The sequence below is a fragment of the Hemiscyllium ocellatum genome, chromosome 7 (genome assembly GCF_020745735.1).
Source record: "Hemiscyllium ocellatum isolate sHemOce1 chromosome 7, sHemOce1.pat.X.cur, whole genome shotgun sequence".
In the NCBI taxonomy this organism is placed as follows: Eukaryota; Metazoa; Chordata; class Chondrichthyes; order Orectolobiformes; family Hemiscylliidae; genus Hemiscyllium; species Hemiscyllium ocellatum.
Window position 1 is genome coordinate 106,009,089 of NC_083407.1, and position 18,579 is coordinate 106,027,667.

General features: G+C 42.8%; 1 protein-coding gene across 3 annotated transcripts in view; it reads left to right on the plus strand.

The window, feature by feature from the left end:
- The window catches only part of LOC132817259 (partitioning defective 3 homolog B-like), a 993,739-nt gene that overhangs the window by 556,478 nt on the left and 418,682 nt on the right, over positions 1-18,579 (plus strand). For all 3 annotated transcript variants that reach the window (XM_060827625.1, XM_060827628.1, XM_060827626.1), the window contains one exon: positions 2,145-2,189. In XM_060827625.1, the coding sequence (XP_060683608.1) occupies positions 2,145-2,189 (45 nt within the window). The remainder of the gene's footprint in view (positions 1-2,144; positions 2,190-18,579) is intronic.

Sequence of the window (18,579 nt, forward strand, 5' to 3'; positions counted from 1 at the left end):
TTTGGAAGAAATATATTCTTGTTGAACGTGACGCATTGAGGGGAAATCTGAAGGGGTCAGTGCACCCTCTGAAGTTTGGCACTGATGGCAACAATTCGGCTGTCCCATGCGCTTTATCTATTAATCCCCTCCACAACCATACCCACCAACTTTCTAGCCATGTATAAATACTACATCAATACATCATCACAAATATACGAATAATGATGTTTAGGATCGAGGTGGGGGGGAAAGCAATGAAATAGGAATTCCCGGTCGTATCATCAGCTTCTTGCCGCTAAGAAATTTGAATCTCTGTAGAAGCAGTGTGAGGTCATGACTCAGCCGCTAATGAATTCTATTGAATGCTTCAAAATTGTCAGAATTTACTGAGAGTGAACATTTTGGCCTGGGCTGATCAAGCTGGTTCAGTTGGCTTTGTGTTCCATTGTTGGGCAAGGGTGAAGCCAGTTCGTGTGGGTATTTGTGATCCCTGTTCAGACAGGATCCCACCACTGTGCCACTCCCTAGCCAAGGTGGAGTGAAGATAATTTCAGAATCATTCTGATGATTAATGACCATGAACATCTGTCATGCATGAAGACTTGCATGCTTTGAATAATGCATCCCGAACTGGCCCTGTACTATAGAAAGGAAGTTGAGACACTGGAGAAGGTGAAAAAGAGATGAATTGCGAGATATGCCAGACCAAGTGATTGTAACTATCATTAAAACCTGAACTGGGCTCTGTATTATGGAAGGGAAAAAGAGCCTTTAAAAAGGGCAGGGTGGAGAGAAGATGTTTTCACTCTGCCGGAGCCCAAAACTTGGAGTAAAAAAAAATAAGAAAACCACAAATAAATCCATCACGGTCTTCGAGAGGCACTTTGTTATCCAGAGATTGTTTGGACTGTGAAAACGCACGACCAAATGGAAAAGTTAAGATGGATGGAGAGATACTTTTAATGAGAGTCAGGAAAAATAGGGAAGAGAGAAATTAATAGAAAGGTTGGCTGACAGACTCAATAAATAAGAAGAATAAATAAGTAAGGAGCTTAAACACTGAAATGGGCCGGTTTCTGTGCTGCAAGTTCAATGTAACTCTGCAAGGGATGACAGACAGAAACAAAGTAAGTTCGGTGACCATAGGTGTTTTCATCAGTCTGTGTGTGGCTCATGAAAGCAGTGTGTAGTTTTAAACCTTCCTGGCGCCCCCCTGACTGCAGCTGCTTGAGTGTTGTGTTGCGACTGCAAAACACAATTTCACATTTCACAACGGTAAATAACACTGCATCAAAGTGAAAATATAATCTGTGGACACTGAATAATTCATGGTGTTACCTGTTACTTGTTCTGATTAGCATAAATCACTGAATTTGTTTGTTTACATTAATATTTAAGTATGTATGCTACGTACAAATGTAAAAAAAGCTGAGCATTGTTTGCCCTAAAGACTCAGGTTAGTGGATGACGGAGTGTATCTGGTGATTGTTGACCCACTTGCCTTCCTTTGCAAGTGCGAAATTGGTCAGGTGATTACAAAGTTGACTGCTTTATAATAGATGATGTGAGGGAAACTGTGACAAGCCACTTTTCAGTGTCGCTCTTTGAATACTGGTCTTGCTGTGGAAGCAGAAAGAGAAAAATCTGAATGGCAAATTTGATAGGCACACACAGGCCATATACAAGGAGCACTGAACAGGAGAAGTGATGATTGAATTTGTGATGAACTAGAGTTGAGTGAGCAGATAGAACTAAGACTTGGAGACATGGGGCAATTAGCATGGAGGGGCTATCATGGAGTGTGGAAAGAGAGATTTGCATTTATCCAGCGCAATCTCAGGAAAGCCCAATACTTCTTTGCTGTATGTTAATTTTTAACAATTCTAGCTAACTTGGCAACATAGTAGCCAAATTATGCTCAGCAATGACCACAAACTGCAATGTGATAGTGATGTGATTTGAAAAACAGCACCTCCAGCAGTGCAGTACTCCCTCAATACTGCAGTGGAGGGTTTGCTTACATTTTGTGCTCCAATGTCTGAAATAACACTTTGAACTCAGTGTTCTTACTCTGAGGCCAGAGTGCTATCAACTGAGCTTAAGGCAAAAGGAGAACTTATTCTAAAGAGATTTTAATCATGTCTTTTCTTTGTGCTTCCCAGTGGCGGATGAAGGCAACGTTGGATCTCTAGCAGTGCTTCAATCCGGTAAGATGTTGGGATGTTTATCTTTGCAATAATTTATTCCCAGTGGCTCAATGTTTGGTCAAAGTCTGATTTATTGTGTTTCTTAATTTTGTTATACTTTCATAAAGTATTTCCATTAAATCTGGCACTGAGTTCAAGCCTGCAGTCGGACTTACTTCGTTCAATGTTGCGTCATTTAATCATATGGTGTGAAATTTGAAGCATCCGCCATTCCTTTGAATGCTAAGCATCATGTCCCTTACTACACCACAGTCCAGCTAACATCCCCTTTCAACTTTGCACAGCTGAGCACACTTTAAGGAACAGGAAGAACTCTTCATTGCTATTTGAAGGGGTCACTGGTTAGTTGCTTGTTGATCTTATATGATTGTTACCTTGCTGTTCAACTCATTGAGATCGATAGGGAATGGCTTGGCAGATGCTCAAGATTTTTGTCATCCTTAAGGTCTCCACACAACCGTATTTGATTGTAGCCATTTCTCTTGGAACACAGCATGACTTGTCGAATGAATTTGATTGATCTGATTTATTGTAGTCATGTTTGCTAAGTACAGTAAAAAGCATGTCTTGCAAGCAGTACAGGCAGAACATAACAAGTAAGGACATATAGGTCATAAGCTGCATAAACAGAGTGAGGTAGACAGGTTACACTGCACAGGAGGTACGCAAGCAAGGTCAACATTACTTCAGTCTAATAACAGCAGGGAAGAAGCTGATCTTGAACCTGTTGATGTGGGTGTTCAAGCTTCTGTATCTTCTATCTGACAGAAGAGGTTTTAGGAGAGCATTACCGGGTGGGAAGGGTCTTCAATGATGTTGGCAGCCTTTCCGCAGCAATGAGAAGTGTAAATGGACTCAATGGATGGGAGGTTGGCTTCCGTGTTGGTCTGGGCTATGCACACAACCTTCTGTTGTTTCTTACATTCTTGGGCAGAACTGTGGCCTTCCAAGGCCATTGTGCACCCGATAGTAAGTTTTCTATGGTGCATCTGTAAAAGTTGCTGAGGCCATGGACGTGTTGAATTTTCTCAGTGTCGATGGAAGAAGAGGGGTTGAAATGCCTTAACAGAGGCCACCTGGAGCAGGGCAAGTTTCTTGCAGAGGGAACAGGGTGTCAAGAATTGGAGGGCTGCTAAAGAATCCCAGTTATTCAAAAAAACTCCCTGAAACTTAGCCAGGAATCATAGGCTGACCACTACTGTGCAATTCTGGGCACTGATGTTGACTCTGGTTGGGGATCTCAAGCCTGTACTTGCCAGCTGTGGAGCTGACTCAATAGTATTCCTGTGAGTAGCCTCCTGGTTGGCCATCTCTGGACTCACCGAACAATAAAAGAGTGTGGATGGGACATGGCGCTGGCAACCCTGAAGACCTAGCCACATTGTGTGCTCCCATGGCAAGTCAGGGATTGAGTGTGTGCCTGGGATGGATAGGTAAATAATTGGAAACCAGGGGTACTAAGCAACTTGCCCCCTCTGGATAGTCCATTGGGAACACTCAGTCTGTCAGCATCCCTACCGTGGGAGCTTAGAGACGCCAACATTAATGGGCTACCACCAGGAAAATGCCAGTGAGCCAGAAAGGTGGCCCATGATAGGCTAGAATGTTCAATTATTTAAGCTCCATTTGGTAGGCAGCAGAGTATGAAGGTGGTGTCACTGGGAAACATCACTGTCTGCCGGTCATGACTAAATGCCAAAGACTGCAACTTTCCCAACTGTCCTGCCACCTTGGGACTGGGAAATTTATGCTTCAGAAAAGACATTCTCACTGAAATCTTCCACACAGTGCAACCACAATCTCAGAGCAGGGAAGGAACGGCATTGTTGATGTTTGTGAAGGTGACTGCTGCAATGATCTTTCTTGCATCCCCATTCCTTCTAGGCTGAGACTGGAGATATTTGTACAGTCTCACAGTCTGTCATCTATTGATGCTTAACAGAGTGACGCTCCCCATTCACTTGGAGCTCATTACGCTTCATTCTTCCATGCCAGGGGGAAATGGCTGGAATGAGATTGTGGATTCTTAGGGATTTCAGGATTCCCATAGTGCAGAGTGACATTGACTGACTTGCACATCCCTTTGCAGCTGCCGCATGGCAAATCATCTTCTACTGAAACCAATAGGAATTTCTGTTGCTCTATATTCAGCTAGGACATGCCAAAGGCAGAGAATCGTGAGGACCAATACTTGTAATCCTCCGACTGCCATTGTGCCTTGACTCCGAAGGAGTCTTTACATCGGCTGCATTCGAGCCAGCCAGTACAGCGCAACAATGGGAGTAGTGCAGGGTAGTAATGTCTATCCCTAAATACGTGGGTGGTAACATGGGTGTGTAATCTATACATACATGCATGCTCTGCAATGTGGTAAAACAGACCTGTGCGTGAAAATGAAACAATGTGAGTACTTATGTGTCAAGATTCATAATGTTCTAATGAAGACTGTGTGAACTGGGGTCTGGTGTGGGTGGTCAGACCATATGGAAAAGCTCCAGCGCTGCAATGCTGTAAGTAATGTTCATTTGAATTGTTTTTATCAGACTAGAATGGCAATTCTCTAACTATGTTTTATATTTAACTTATTCTTTAAACATTGTAATGTAAAAGTAATGCAAGTACTTTTCTCTTTGTTCCTATTTTGTAGCTAAGGTTTGTTCCTAGGTACTTGTACCTAAGATGGCACCATAAGAGGCGACATTGTAAAACTTTTCATTGTATTCCTGTTCTTCCGCACTTGAGTCCACAATAAAGGATATTCCATTCTATTCTCCATCGTGGGAGGCAGTCCCAGTCACTAGCAATATGGCAAGACGCTCATATGAGGAGGCGGGATACGAGGAGAAGATTTAAAAAGCCTGTTTTCTAGCCGATTCTCTGTAAAGAACTCAATCCCAGTACAAGACTGTTGACTGCAGTCCTAATTCTCCAGATGCCACCAACCCATTACTTTGCTTCCAGCTGTCACTCACCATCACAGCAACTGCTTAGCCACAATGCAGGCACAAGATCAAGTTTTAGAAGTAAACTTACTTATACATGATATGTAGTCCAACACAGATTTATAAATGAAATCATTTCATTTTCCATGCAGAAGTCAACTACTCACACTGGTGTAAGCCCTATCCTATGCTCCTTAGCAATGCTACTCCGTGGCTGTGGTATGGCTGGTGGAAGGCTGTTATCTTTCAGTAATGGTGAAAACAGATAACTTTGGAACTTACCTCGAGCAGCCAGTCTGATTTTTTTCCTCACATTGGGTCATGAGCAAAAGCAGTTTTGGGCTGATTGGTTGGCAGACAGCAGTAAGGACACTGGCAGACTGGCCAGAATGGGAGAATGAATGTTAGCTTCCTGAGGTTTGGTCACTCCTCTGGAGCATTGCCTTGGCAACCCTAGTAGTTCTTTTGCGGACAACTTGTTGGGTTGATTTTTAATTTGATTTGATTTATTATTGTCTCATGCCTAGGTACAGTGGAAAATTTTGTTTTACCTGCAGTACAGGCAGATCGCACTGTACAAAATGCATTAGAATAATAGAATAGAGCGAGGAATACAGTGTTTTGCCCGCAGAGAAGGTGCACAAAGAGTGAAATCAGCATTAATTTTAAAATTTTGAGGGGTCCATTCAGAGGTCTAATAACAGCGGCGAAGAAGCTGTTCTTGAATCTGTTGGTAGGAGAAAGTGAGGACTGCAGATGCTGGAGATCAGAGCTGAAAATGTGTTGCTGGAAAAGCGCAGCAGGTCAGGCAGCATCCAAGGAGCAGGAGAATCGACGTTTCGGACATGAGCCCTTTTTCAGGATTCCTGAAGAAGGGCTCATGCCCGAAACGTCAACTCTCCTGCTCTTTGGATGCTGCCTGACCTGCTGCGCTTTTCCAGCAACACATTTTCAGCTTGAATCTGTTGGTGCTTGTGTTTAAACTACTACCATGATATCGGCAGACTCCTTTTAAGCATTTAATCCACAGCCATGATGACAAGTGTCAGAATCATTGACGACCTTTAAGCGGCAATTGGATAGGTACATGGATGGGTGCTTAATCTAGGATAGATGTTCGGCACAACATCGTGGGCCGAAGGGCCTGTTCTGTGCTGTATTTTTCTATGTTCTATGTTCTATGGTTTGGCCCTTATGACTTTAGATTAGATTAGATTAGACTTACAGTGTGGAAACAGGCCCTTCGGCCCAACAAGTCCACACCGACCCGCCGAAGCGCAACCCACCCATACCCCTACATTTACCCCTTACCTAACACTACGGGCAATTTAGCTTGGCCAATTCACCTGACCCGCACATCTTTGGACTGTGGGAGGAAACCGGAGCACCCGGAGGAAACCCACGCAGACACGGGGAGAACGTGCAAACTCCACACAGTCAGTCGCCTGAGTCGGGAATTGACCCCGGGTCTACAGGCGCTGTGAGGCAGCAGTGCTAACCACTGTGCCACCGTGACGCCCAAAAGCTGAAGCTTCTACTGCCACACTCTACCTTCTGCTGGAAGTTGCTGCTGCTGCAGTGGGAACTGTGATATCAGACGCTGTTTGAGTCTACAAGTGTATGGAGGAAGTTGTCCATCACTTCATATTTGAGAAATTGGACATCCAGCTCAGTGCAACACCTGTACCAAGTTGGTACTGGCCTCCTCCATGCTTCTCAATGTTGATGGATTTTGTTATATATAAGAATGAGACGCTTATTTCTGAGCAGCCCCATTGAAGATTTCACGTTCTCCTCTGCCGCAGAACTTTCACATGACCTCATCTCCTGCTGAGCTGGCATCTGTGTTGCCCTTGTCTCCTGCCCTGAGTACAAGTCACTTGTTGCCTGATATCTCATCATGTGCAATTTCTGCCTTTCTGGTGGCCCCTAAGGTACATTGAGTTGCCACCATCTGTTCCTGTGATTGTATGCCTGAAATTAAGAGAGAGTGCTGTGTCTTCGCCATCGCTGCTCCCCTATGCTTTCTCCACTTCCTGGCCAGGTTGCATATCTTGAATATTTGACATGAGAATGGCAGAAGGTAAAGGACATGCTTCATGGAGTAGGTGTGAGGTAAGACATGGTTTGCCAGCCAGAAGAGATTTGGGGTGAGGACGAGTGGAAATTGGGAAAGATGTTTCGATATGAGGGTACCGTCATCTTGAATGTTCTCAGCCCTTCTGCTGGCCACTGCCTCAGCAGTGACCATCACATTTCAGGATATGCTGATTCCTGGGATGAAGACATTGCCCTATGAGGAAAGGTTGAGCAAGTTAGACCTATTGGGCTCATTGATGTGTAGATGAATATGAGACAATCTTATTGAAACAAAGAAGATTTTGCAGAGGCATCACAGAATCTACAAGGACATTGTGGGGGTTTCTAGAGAAAGCTGTGCTTTCAAAGTAAGGGGGTCTCCCATTTGAGATGAAGATGAGGAGGAATTTCTTCTCCGAGGGTCATTCATCTTTGGAATTCTCTTACGCAGAGCATCGCGGAAGCTGGAACATGGTCTAATTCAGTCTTAAAAAATATTCAGATTTTTGACAATCAAGGGAGTCCATGGTCATGAAGTGTTGACAGAAAAGTGGAGTTAATGCCACAATCAACTAAGTCATGATCTTACTAAATGGTGAAGTATTTTCAATGGGCTCAATTGGTTTGTCCAGGATTTTTTTTATTGACGAGTAATGGGCAGTGCTGTCTACAACATAGGGATTAAGCCATGCAGACACACTCATAGTTTTACATATGTGTACTTTGCCTTTAAGAAAGTTCACCCTCTAGGACTTTGTGTGCTATGTATGTAATGTTGCGACTCTGCCTGTCAGTTTGGTGTGTGTCTGCAAACAGCACACACTGATCTCAGTTGATTGTTGTAATGTCTGCTTCAGAACTTCTTATGTGTTTTACTGTCTTAAATGAACTAACCCACTCAGTTAATTGATCCCCGACAAGTGATGGATTATTCGATCATTACTGTTACCACGGGAGGCGGTGCATGAGAGGCTGTTTTGTAATCTATAGGCTGATACGGCTGTCCTAGTTGAACAGCCTGAGAGAGGTGAGGCTTGCAACATCGCTACATATGTGAGGGTATACTTAAGGAGCACCTGGAACACGCAAATGCCAGGAACGAGTTCTGCCTGACGGAGTTATTGGTAACTGAAGGTGGTCTAGTGAATTGAGCACAGTGTGACGCAGTGTAGTGCTATCGGTGCCATTGATGATAATGAATTGATCTAGTCCACCAATGTGAGGTTACTCAACTCTGCATCCAGGTCCTTGGGATTTTATTTCTGACATTATCATTCATACCTACCCAAATCCACTCCTTCCTGAGCATGTATAAAGTGGGCCCCCTGGTGAATATTAGATATCTGCCTTGCTTTGCACCTTCTCCTCCATAATGGCTCCATTGTGATCTCTTTTGAGAGGATGACGATGTAAGATTGAAAACCGATGCATCTTTTATAACTGGTCATGGGATACATAGCTCATTCTTCTGCAGAGCTGAAAGAAATACCTCCATTTGTGTACCACCTTCCACAATCATCAGACATCCCAATGTGCTTTACAGTCATTGAAGCGTGTCATTATTGTCGTATTGCGGACAGCACCATTACTTGTGATACTAGACCTTTGTGTGGCATAATTGCAGATTTACATCGTGGTCATTTTGAACCTTTAGATATTTTCTTAGGGCAAAACTCCACATCTACTTTGTGTCCGACTTGTTTGTTAATAGAAACCATATTAGTCCAACCATCCAAAGATTAACCGGCAAATTTATAAGTGAGAGGATAACCCGATGACCTAGCTTGTATTTTGCTGTAGGGATTAAACAAAAATGATTCATTTCATTCTGGATTATTCCCCTCCCTGCTATGTACCTCGAGGAAATAGAAAATCATTAGCAGAGATATAAAATCTCTGCAGCAGAATAAACTTCCCATTGTGATCGACAGGGGGATAAAGTCTGAGGTTTTGGAGCAGTGTGTTTTAGGAACTGATCCTGCCGCAAACTCCCCATTGTGGCAGTAATATCCATTTAATAGCGCATCATGTTGCGATCCATATTCCCCATTCTCATCAGTGCACAGCGTAATCTATCAAAGGGACATCACTGTCCCTGTAACTGTGTTAAGCAAGGTTTTTTTTGTTCTTAATCTATTTATGAGTGCACATCATATTGTGTTGCTTGTGGGTGATGCCAAAATAGTACTTGACTTCCAAAACCGTCCCCCACTGAAAAGGGTGTTGATATTATTGTAATTATTAGTTCTTGCCTCGAGTTTTTCCAGTAGAAGTATTCTAACTTGACCTGTCCTGCTTTGCAAATGATAAAATCTCTTTGCCCAGCAGAGTCCTGGTATTTTGTGCTTGATATAGGTTTCCTTTTACGGATAGCTGATAAACACCTAACTTTATCGTCCTAATCAGCTGTGTTTTTTGTTGGAGCAGGGCATCTCATTAGTGATCCACTTTTAGTTGGGCTTTTCTCTGCACTTTTTGCTCCACAAATTGTTGGGAAGGCATGCTGCTAATGATGCTGTTAGGGCAACATTTGTGACCTAATTAATTGATGGGACCAGCAGTTCCAAAATCGAAATTGCTGGAAAACCTCAGCAGGTCTGACAGCATCTGTTAAGAGAAATAAGAGTTAATATTTTGTGTTGAGTGACCCTTCCTCAGATGCTGATGCAGAGCTTATACCCAAAATGTCGGTTCTCCTGCTCCTCGGATGCTGCCTGACCTGCTGAGCTTTTCCAGCAATTTCTGTTTTGGTTTCTGACTTACAGCGTCCACAGTGCCATTTGCTTAAAGAAATGCAGTTCAGAGTTTGAGTGTTGGAGAAGGAAATAAGCTGTGTTTGAACCGAACTGTGTACATACAAGGAAAGGTTGTATTAAAAGAGAAAGAAAAGACTGAAAAGAAAACCAAAAAGAAGAAGTGACCTACTTAAAAAATCTCTCCGAACAATTTACCACCTGATGGAATGAGACTCTGCAGTTTAAATTGAATCTCTCTTGACTGGAAAGTGAACATCGACATTGCATTACTCATGAACGAATCATTGAAAAAGTCTCTCAAATTATTAATTACTGAACCTAAATTTCTGTGGCAAGTTCAGTGAGCGATTAATGTTCAAACTTTCGAAGGCCAAAAGAAAAAGCTTTTCCAATGCCAAGTTGCTGCTGGGTGAGACAACTAGCAAAAAAAAATCAACCAACATGCTCTGATTTTTACCGCCTCGAATTGCTTGCCGATTTGCAAATTAATAACAAGGCAGGCTGATACTTTTACAGCGAGGACCCACCTAAACAGTGCATGGTAAGTATTCTGGTCCATGAAATTCTATTTGTTCAGTTATAAGGTAAATAAAAACCACAGAATCAAGGAATCCATTAACGAGCCCTAGCCGATGCGAGTTGGTGGATCAACAGTATTGGATTGAGCGTGGATCAGGTGGCAAAAAGATATGCAAGAATTAAAATCAGAACTGAGAGCTTGTAACAGGAAAGATTGAACAGGTAGGTGCTCTCTCCAATGAAAAGGGAAGGATGAGGAGCTCACCTGACAGAGATCCTCAAAATGAGGAATGAAGAACAGATGTTTGCATTGTGGAGGAAACTAAAACGAGGGGTAATAAATATGCCATTGAAGCTCACAATTCCTTTAAGGCATTCAGGGGGAATGACTTTGCCTAGAGATTGGGTGAAATTATGGAACTACAGGGAGCTATTGAGAGCAGATGCATTCAATAGAAAACTACATTAATACAAGGGATTCGAAGATGGTTTGATGGAGTTAAATGAAGTAATGTGTGGAGGTGATTCAAATGGAGCATAAACACTGGAACAGGCCAGTTGTTTCTGCGCTGTAAAATCCTATGTTGTACTATGTAATTGCAAATTGTTTTCCAGTGTGCTTGCAACAATTGCTTTGCTTCTCTGTTCTGTTCTTCAGAATATCTTTTATATTTGCCGTGCTCTGCTTCATAGCTTGATACTCCAAGTGTCTCATGATGCACACACTATGATCTCACAGACATGCCAGGATGACACCTGCCAAAAAGGCAGGGATTCCCCTTCCAGTGCATCTGTTCAGTAGCATTACTGGCAGTATGTTCAGTCCATTCAGAGATCCAGCACTGGGACCTCTATATCTGCCAAGCACTTCATTGTGCTGTTATCATTTAGCGGAACTGACCTGTAAAGCTCTTCAGTGAGAACCTTAGTCTTGATTTTCAGGAGTCTGTTTACTCCAGAGACCCAGAATATGTTAAAAAAAAATGAATGACAGCTGGCAACCATAAGAATTTTAGATATGATTGTTGCTTTACATTATTCAGTGTGTGTGTATATTATAGATATATACATGCATAATACAGAGAGAACAAAACAAAAAGCCAGGAGGAATAACCAGACTGCAGTTTAATCATATATGTTCAGGTGAGGTTCATTACTGTGCTGAAGCTTCACTCCTGGAGATTACAGTGCCATCTGAACCCACTTCAATTACATTACAGTCTTGTAATTCACTCCCTGCTGCAATCCATTCTGTATTTTCTAGAAATATGTCTTGTTAGGGAAACCTAAAAGAATTGGAATTAGATCAGTATGTGAGCAGCAGCTGGATTCAGTTACCCCATCCATTTCTGCAAGCAAGGAACGGAGTTATTAATGCTGGTGATTCCTCTAGTTTTCCTGTGATAGATTAGTCCTTAATGTTTGGCAGCATACATGTGGAATGCAGTTGTTGAGGAGTTGGTCACAGCATCATATTCAGTCGTTCCAGCATTCATTGTTGACTCAGTTCTACATTTTGACTTCTTATTAGAAAGTCAGTCGTTTATTCTTCTCCTCCATCACCCATTTTTATTAACAGAAAAGTGCACCTCCTTAAGTCATCCACCCTATATTCCAGCAGCTCTAATTTTTTTCCTCCAGATGTCTACCGCTAAGAAATGTGCCAATTTACTAACAGTTATGTGGTTTTCTTAAAGAGATGCTGATGCTGGTGAAGCATGTAGTTGATTTAGTTTGGCAGCTGAGTTGACAAAAGAGATTTAGTGCATTTCTCCCCCCAGAGCTGGCTTTTCTAAAGGCTGAGACTGACTTTGAAGGTCTTCAATAGAATGATCTTTGCCCCTTTCAATTAAAAACCGAAAGCAGGGAACCAAACCAGATGCACCAATGGTTTTATTGTTTTGGCTTTCAACCTGAAGTTCAAACACATAAGTTCAAGTCCCAGCCTCACCTGATGCTTGAAATTACAACCTGTCTTCAGGTATTTATAGCTGGGAATTTTGATGGCAGCGGAGTGTTCCCGACTTCGCTTTGGATGAGAGACTCTTTCAGGAGCACTCTTGTTTTTCTGCAGCAAGAGAGAGCTGTTTATGGTCAGTCACACTCTGGCATTTATAACAGAAAGAAAGACTTTTATAGTTGTATGTTTATATAGCATCTCTCATACTTCAAAATGATCCCAAATATTTTACAGCCAACCAAGACCACAATTATCAGTTCCATACACAGTTCTTCAGATAACGAAGAGGTCTGTTGCCCCATAAAGCAAGAAGTGGACAATATTCAGACTTGACCTGAAAAATGCCAACACGTGAACTACACTGCTGTCAGGCTAGAGACATCTCCAGCAAAATCACTTCCCTTTGAAGTTCAGTGGCATTTCCATCACTAACTATCAGTATTGTGATGCTCATTGTTGACCATAAACTTAACTGGAGCAGTCAGTCAACCAGTGTGGCCCATTCAGAGGTTGAGTTTTCTGCTGTGATTGGCTCCCCCGATGTTGTGGAGATGTTTGTGTGCCCTGACCATCCCTTGAGTGATACTTTGAGAACTCTGTACTCCTGGTAGGGCCCCCGGTGGTGAAATGGTCAGTTGGGGTGGCAGACAAAGCAAGGTTCAAAAACTCTTCAATAGCAGAACAAGTGAAATTTCAATGTGAAGGAGGAAGAAGGCAGCAGTGGCAAGAAGGTCTGCGTCATTATGGCTCAATGCATAACTGAATGCTGACCATTAACTCAGAGGTGGCACATTGGTTCAGTGGTTGGCACTGGTGCCTCACAGCACTGGGAATCCGGGTTCAATTCCAGCCTTGGGTGACTGTATGGAGTTTGCACACTTTCCCTGTGTCTGCTGGGTTTCCTCCGGGTGTTCCAATTTGTACTCTCAGTCTAAAGATGTGTAGGCTAGGTGGATTGGCCATGGTATATATGAGGTTACGGGGATATGGTGGGAAGTTGGGTATGAGTGGGATGCTGTTCAGCAAGATGTGCAAACTCGATCGGTAGAATGGCCTCTTTCTACACAGTAGAGATCCTATGATCCTAACCCATTATAAAAGGGAGGTAGTATCCTAAAGTCCCCACATGCAGCAAAGTTGCATTCAGGTTGGTCTTGCAGAAATGAAGAATTGGCATTGGGATCAGAAATGTGAGAAGATTTATAGCTCGTTTGCTCTTTGTTGTGGTTCTGTTCACCGAGCTAGGAATTTGTGTTGCAGACGTTTCGTCCCCTGTCTAGGTGACATCCTCAGTGCTTGGGAGCCTCCTGTGAAGCGCTTCTGTGTTGTTTCCTCCGGCATTTGTAGTGGTTTGTCTCTGTCGCTTCCGGTTGTCAGTTCCAGCTGTCTGCTGCAGTGGCCGGTATATTGGGTCCAGGTCGATGTGTTTGTTGATAGAATCTGTGGATGAGTGCCATGCTGCTAGGAATTCCCTGGCTGTTCTCTGTTTGGCTTGTCCTATAATAGTAGTGTTGTCCCAGTCAAACTTATGTTGCCTGTCATCTGCGTGTGTGGCTACTAAGGATAGCTGGTCGTGTCGTTTCGTGGCTTTTTGGTGTTCATGGATACAGATCATTTGCTGTCTTCCTGTTTGTCCTATGTAGTGTTTTGTGCAGTCCTTGCATGGGATTTTATGCACTACGTTGGTTTTGCTCATGCTAGATATCAGGTCCTTTGTCCTGGTGAGTTGTTGTCTGAAAGTGGCTGTTGGTTTGTGTGCTGTTATGAGTCCTAGTGGTCGTAGTAGTCTGGCTGTCAGTTCAGAAATGTTCTTGATGTATGGTAACATGGCTAGTCCTTTGGGTTGCGGCATGTCCTCATTCCGTTGTCTTTCCCTTAGGCATCTGTTGATGAAATTGCGGGGATATCCGTTTTTGGTGAATACATTGTAGAGGTGTTCTTCCTCTTTTTGCAGTTCTGGTGTGCTGCAGTGTGTTGTGGCCCTTTTGAACAGTGTCTTGATGCAACTTCTTTTGTGTGTGTTGGAGTGAAACTACGAAAACAACCAGCCCAACATACACAAAAGAAGTTGCATTAAGACACTGTTCAAAAGGGCCACAACACACTGCAGCACACCAGAACTGCAAAAAGAGGAAGAAGAACACCTCTACAATGTATTCGCCAAAAATGGATACCCCCGCAATTTCATCAACAGATGCCTAAGGGAAAGACATTGGGAATGAGGGCATGCCACAACCCAAAGGACTAGCCACGTTACCATACATCAAGAACATTTCTGAACTAACAGCCAGACTGCTGCAACCACTAGGACTCATAACTGCACACAAACCAACAGCCACACTCAGACAACAACTCACCAGGACAAAGAACCCGATACCCAGCATGAGTAAAACCAGCGTGGTGTACAAAATCCCATGCAAGGACTGCACAAAACACTACATAGGACAAACAGGAAGACAGCTACGATCCATATCCATGAACACCAACTAGCCACGAAACGACACGACCAGCTATCCTTAGTAGCCACACATGCAGATGACAAGCAACATGAGTTCGACTGGGACAACCCTACTATTATAGGATAAGCCAAACAGAGAACAGCCAGGGAATTCCTAGCGGCATGGCACTCATCCACAGATTCTATCAGCAAACACATCGACCTGGACCCAATATACCGGCCACTGCAACGGACAGCTGGAACTGACAACCGGAAGCGGCAGAGACAAACCACTATAAATGCCGGAGGAAAGATCACAGAAGCGCTTCACAGGAGGTTCCCAAGCACTGAGGATGTCACCTAGACAGGGGACGAAATGTCTGCAACACAAATTCCCAGCTCGGTGAACAGAACCTCAACAATCAGGAATGTGAATCGGGGAGAACCTTAAAAAATAAAAAAAAAGTGCTGGAGAAACTCAGCGGGGGCACCATCTGTGGATGGACAAACAAAGTTAACATTTGAAGTCCAATTTGTTTCTATGTATTTTTTACTTTAGATCCCTAACATCCGTAGTGCTATGCTTTTATGTTAGGCCCTAGTCAAGAACTTGTGTGCAGGCAACAGCTGCATGAACATCATTACGCATTGGTGTTGGAGAGAGGTATCATTGGGCAACAGCATCTATGACTGGGTGGTCCCCTTCAAGATACCCTTTGCACCCCCAAATGGGGAAGGGGCTGGGAAAGGTTTCTCTTGAACCAGACTGACCTACTTTCCCCTACAGGATAAAAACAATGACTGCAGATGCTGGAAACCAGATTCTGGATCAGTGGTGCTGGAAGAGCACAGCAGTTCAGGCAGCATCCAACGAGCAGCGAAATTGACGTTTCGAGCAAAAGCCCTGATTGAAGGGCTTTTGCCCGAAACGTCGATTTCGCTGCTCGTTGGATGCTGCCTGAACTGCTGTGCTCTTCCAGCACCACTGATCCAGAATCTACTTTCCCCTACAGTCAGGGAGCCACACCATGTGAGATTTCCTTTGTTTTTTTGGTCAAAGAAAGAATGTGTTCAATTTTACAAATTGGAGGAGTGGAGCCTTCACGGATTATGTTAATGTCAGAGAGGAGGACTGCAGTCATAGCTCATGAATTCTCAGGACTCCATGGGGGTGGAATACAAAATCTATTGTGAAGATAAGATTCACACAGACTCTTAAGTTCAGGGAGATGGTTTTGCCATCTGGAGTAGGATCTTGAATGCACTGTCTGAACTCCTCAATCATGTAAGTGAATGGCTCATGACCATGCATCTCCAACTCAGCCATAATTAGTATGCCACAGAATGGGAAGTACATAAATTATTAGGTGTTGAGGGATATGGTAACATAGTGGTAATGTTCCCGAACCAGTCATCCAGGTTCAGTAATGTTCTTTAGTGAAACAAATCTGCTTTCTGTGACTCCAGACCCACAGCAAAGTAGTTGACTCTTAACTGCCCTCTGAAATGACCCATCAAGCCACTCTGTTATGTTCAAGACAAAGACTCCCGATCAGCTTCTTGTAGTTGATTAGGTATGGACAATAAATGCTGGTCTTACAGGCATTCCAGACATCCTGGGAGGTCAGCACAAGCCAATGTGAAAATTCAAAAATAGGAAGGTTAAAAGTGAGCACATTCTTAGACGTCTGTCTGACATCCATGTAGTTGATTAGATATTCTGTGTTAGATATTCTGCTTTCCACACTGCAGTAGTTTTACCCCTCAGTCATGGAGTTAAAGGTGAAGCTGCTGAAAAGAGAAGTTGCAATCAGTTTCTCCAGTGCAAATAATAGTTTCCAGTATAAACAACAAAAAAAGCTCCTTTTGAACAGAAATTCATGCTACCACTATTAATATTGATCCAATTACTTTGTATGAAGCATATCCTGTACTGGGTTACCTTGGATTTGGCGGGCAGTCTGATGAGGGTTTACATTTTTGAAGCTGCTGTTCCTAATAATATGCCCTTTTGCATTGCCAATAGCTTGGGGGCCTGAGTGTATAGTTTGGAAAAGGGAGAGGACTACGTGCCAATAAAATGACACATTTGTTGCTGGGTTAATCTGTTACAGCATTTGTTAAGCTACTTTCAGGCATTTGCTTTTAACCTTTCATCTGCTAGCAGCTCCAGGGAAATCTATGCTCCCTGGTCAGCCATTTCTTGTGCTAAAGAATTCAGCTCAAAACTCAGCAATGCTGAAAATATTCCCTAATACTAGAGTAAGCGTCCAAGTCAGACGCCGGATAAGCTTTATTACTATCATAACATTGTACTACTGAAACATGTATACGTCTACTCTAAGGCACAGAATCGATAAAGAAAGAACAAACATGCATTTACATAGCTTTTTGCACAGTCTGAGTGTTAAGTATAGTTGGCATGAAGCCAAGCTGATGAAGTATAAGAGAAAATAAATTGTGCGAAAATAGATTCCTCATGAAGGCTCAAAGTTTTGGGAGGTCTTAACAGATTTGATTATCCAACAATTCAAATTAAGCAATTTAACTTCATGCAAGACATTCAAACCATTAAATTATCTCAATTGAACAACTTATCTTCGTTGATTCAATGACTGTGCCATGAGGCGTTTAGACCCAACGTTCTGGAATTCCCTCTCTATTCCATTTCGCTTCTGTCTGTGCATGTACAAAACTCCTTAAACCTCAGCTCTTCGACCAAGCATTTGGTCAATGGTCCTAACAACTTGTCATCAGACTATATCAAGTGTTGTCTGATAAAACTCCTGTGATGTTCCTCGAGATGCTTAATTAGTTGATGCTGCATAAATCCAAGTTATTGTAGTGCTCTGGTTACCATATCCTACAGGACATTTTCTAACTCTGGTATTTGGAAGAAAGGTTTGATTTATGTAACCTCTTTCATTTCCTTCAATGACTCAAAACCCTTTTGAGCTAATGAATTACTTTGAAATAGAGTCCCTGTTTTAACTGATAAAAAAGACAAAGAGCAAAGTCCCACAAGTGCAATGAAATAGGCGATTCATGTGTACTTGGTGAGATTGGTTAAGCAGAGAACTCCTTTACCATTTGTGTCCATTGGACTGGGCCTTAATTTAATGTCTCACCTGAATGAATAATGCAGCACTTGACTGTTTGTTGAAGTCCTAAGTGGGATGTGAATGCTTGAACTCTGCAAGAAATTACTGTTAGTTTCTTCAACGTTTTAAAAAATGATTTGTTGTCCATGTCAATGCAATTGTTCATCATTAAGGAAGTGAAAAAACATTTGTTGGTGATTCTGGTGATGCTCTGCAATATCTACAGACTCCCATCTGTTATTAGAGCTGCCACAGCTAAACAGTGTTAATGTAGTAGAAACCAGCAATGGAAGTGTTCAAAACATGAAACATTTTTAACCCACCCAAATCTTGGAAGCTCAGGGTGTATGTGGGGATTACAGAGTTAAAAATCACACAACACCAGGTTATAGTCCAACAGGTTTATTTGAAGGGCTAGCTTTCGGAACACTGTTCCTTCATTAGGTGGTTGAGGAGCAGCGCTGTGCCTTTTACTTTAATGGCTATTTGGATCTTTTCCGATGCTCTCTTGTTTGTATCTTGTCTTGTGCAAATCTGTCCTGGACACTTGCCAATGTATTATACCTAGGTACTTGTCTTGGCTGGTTCAGTAACTC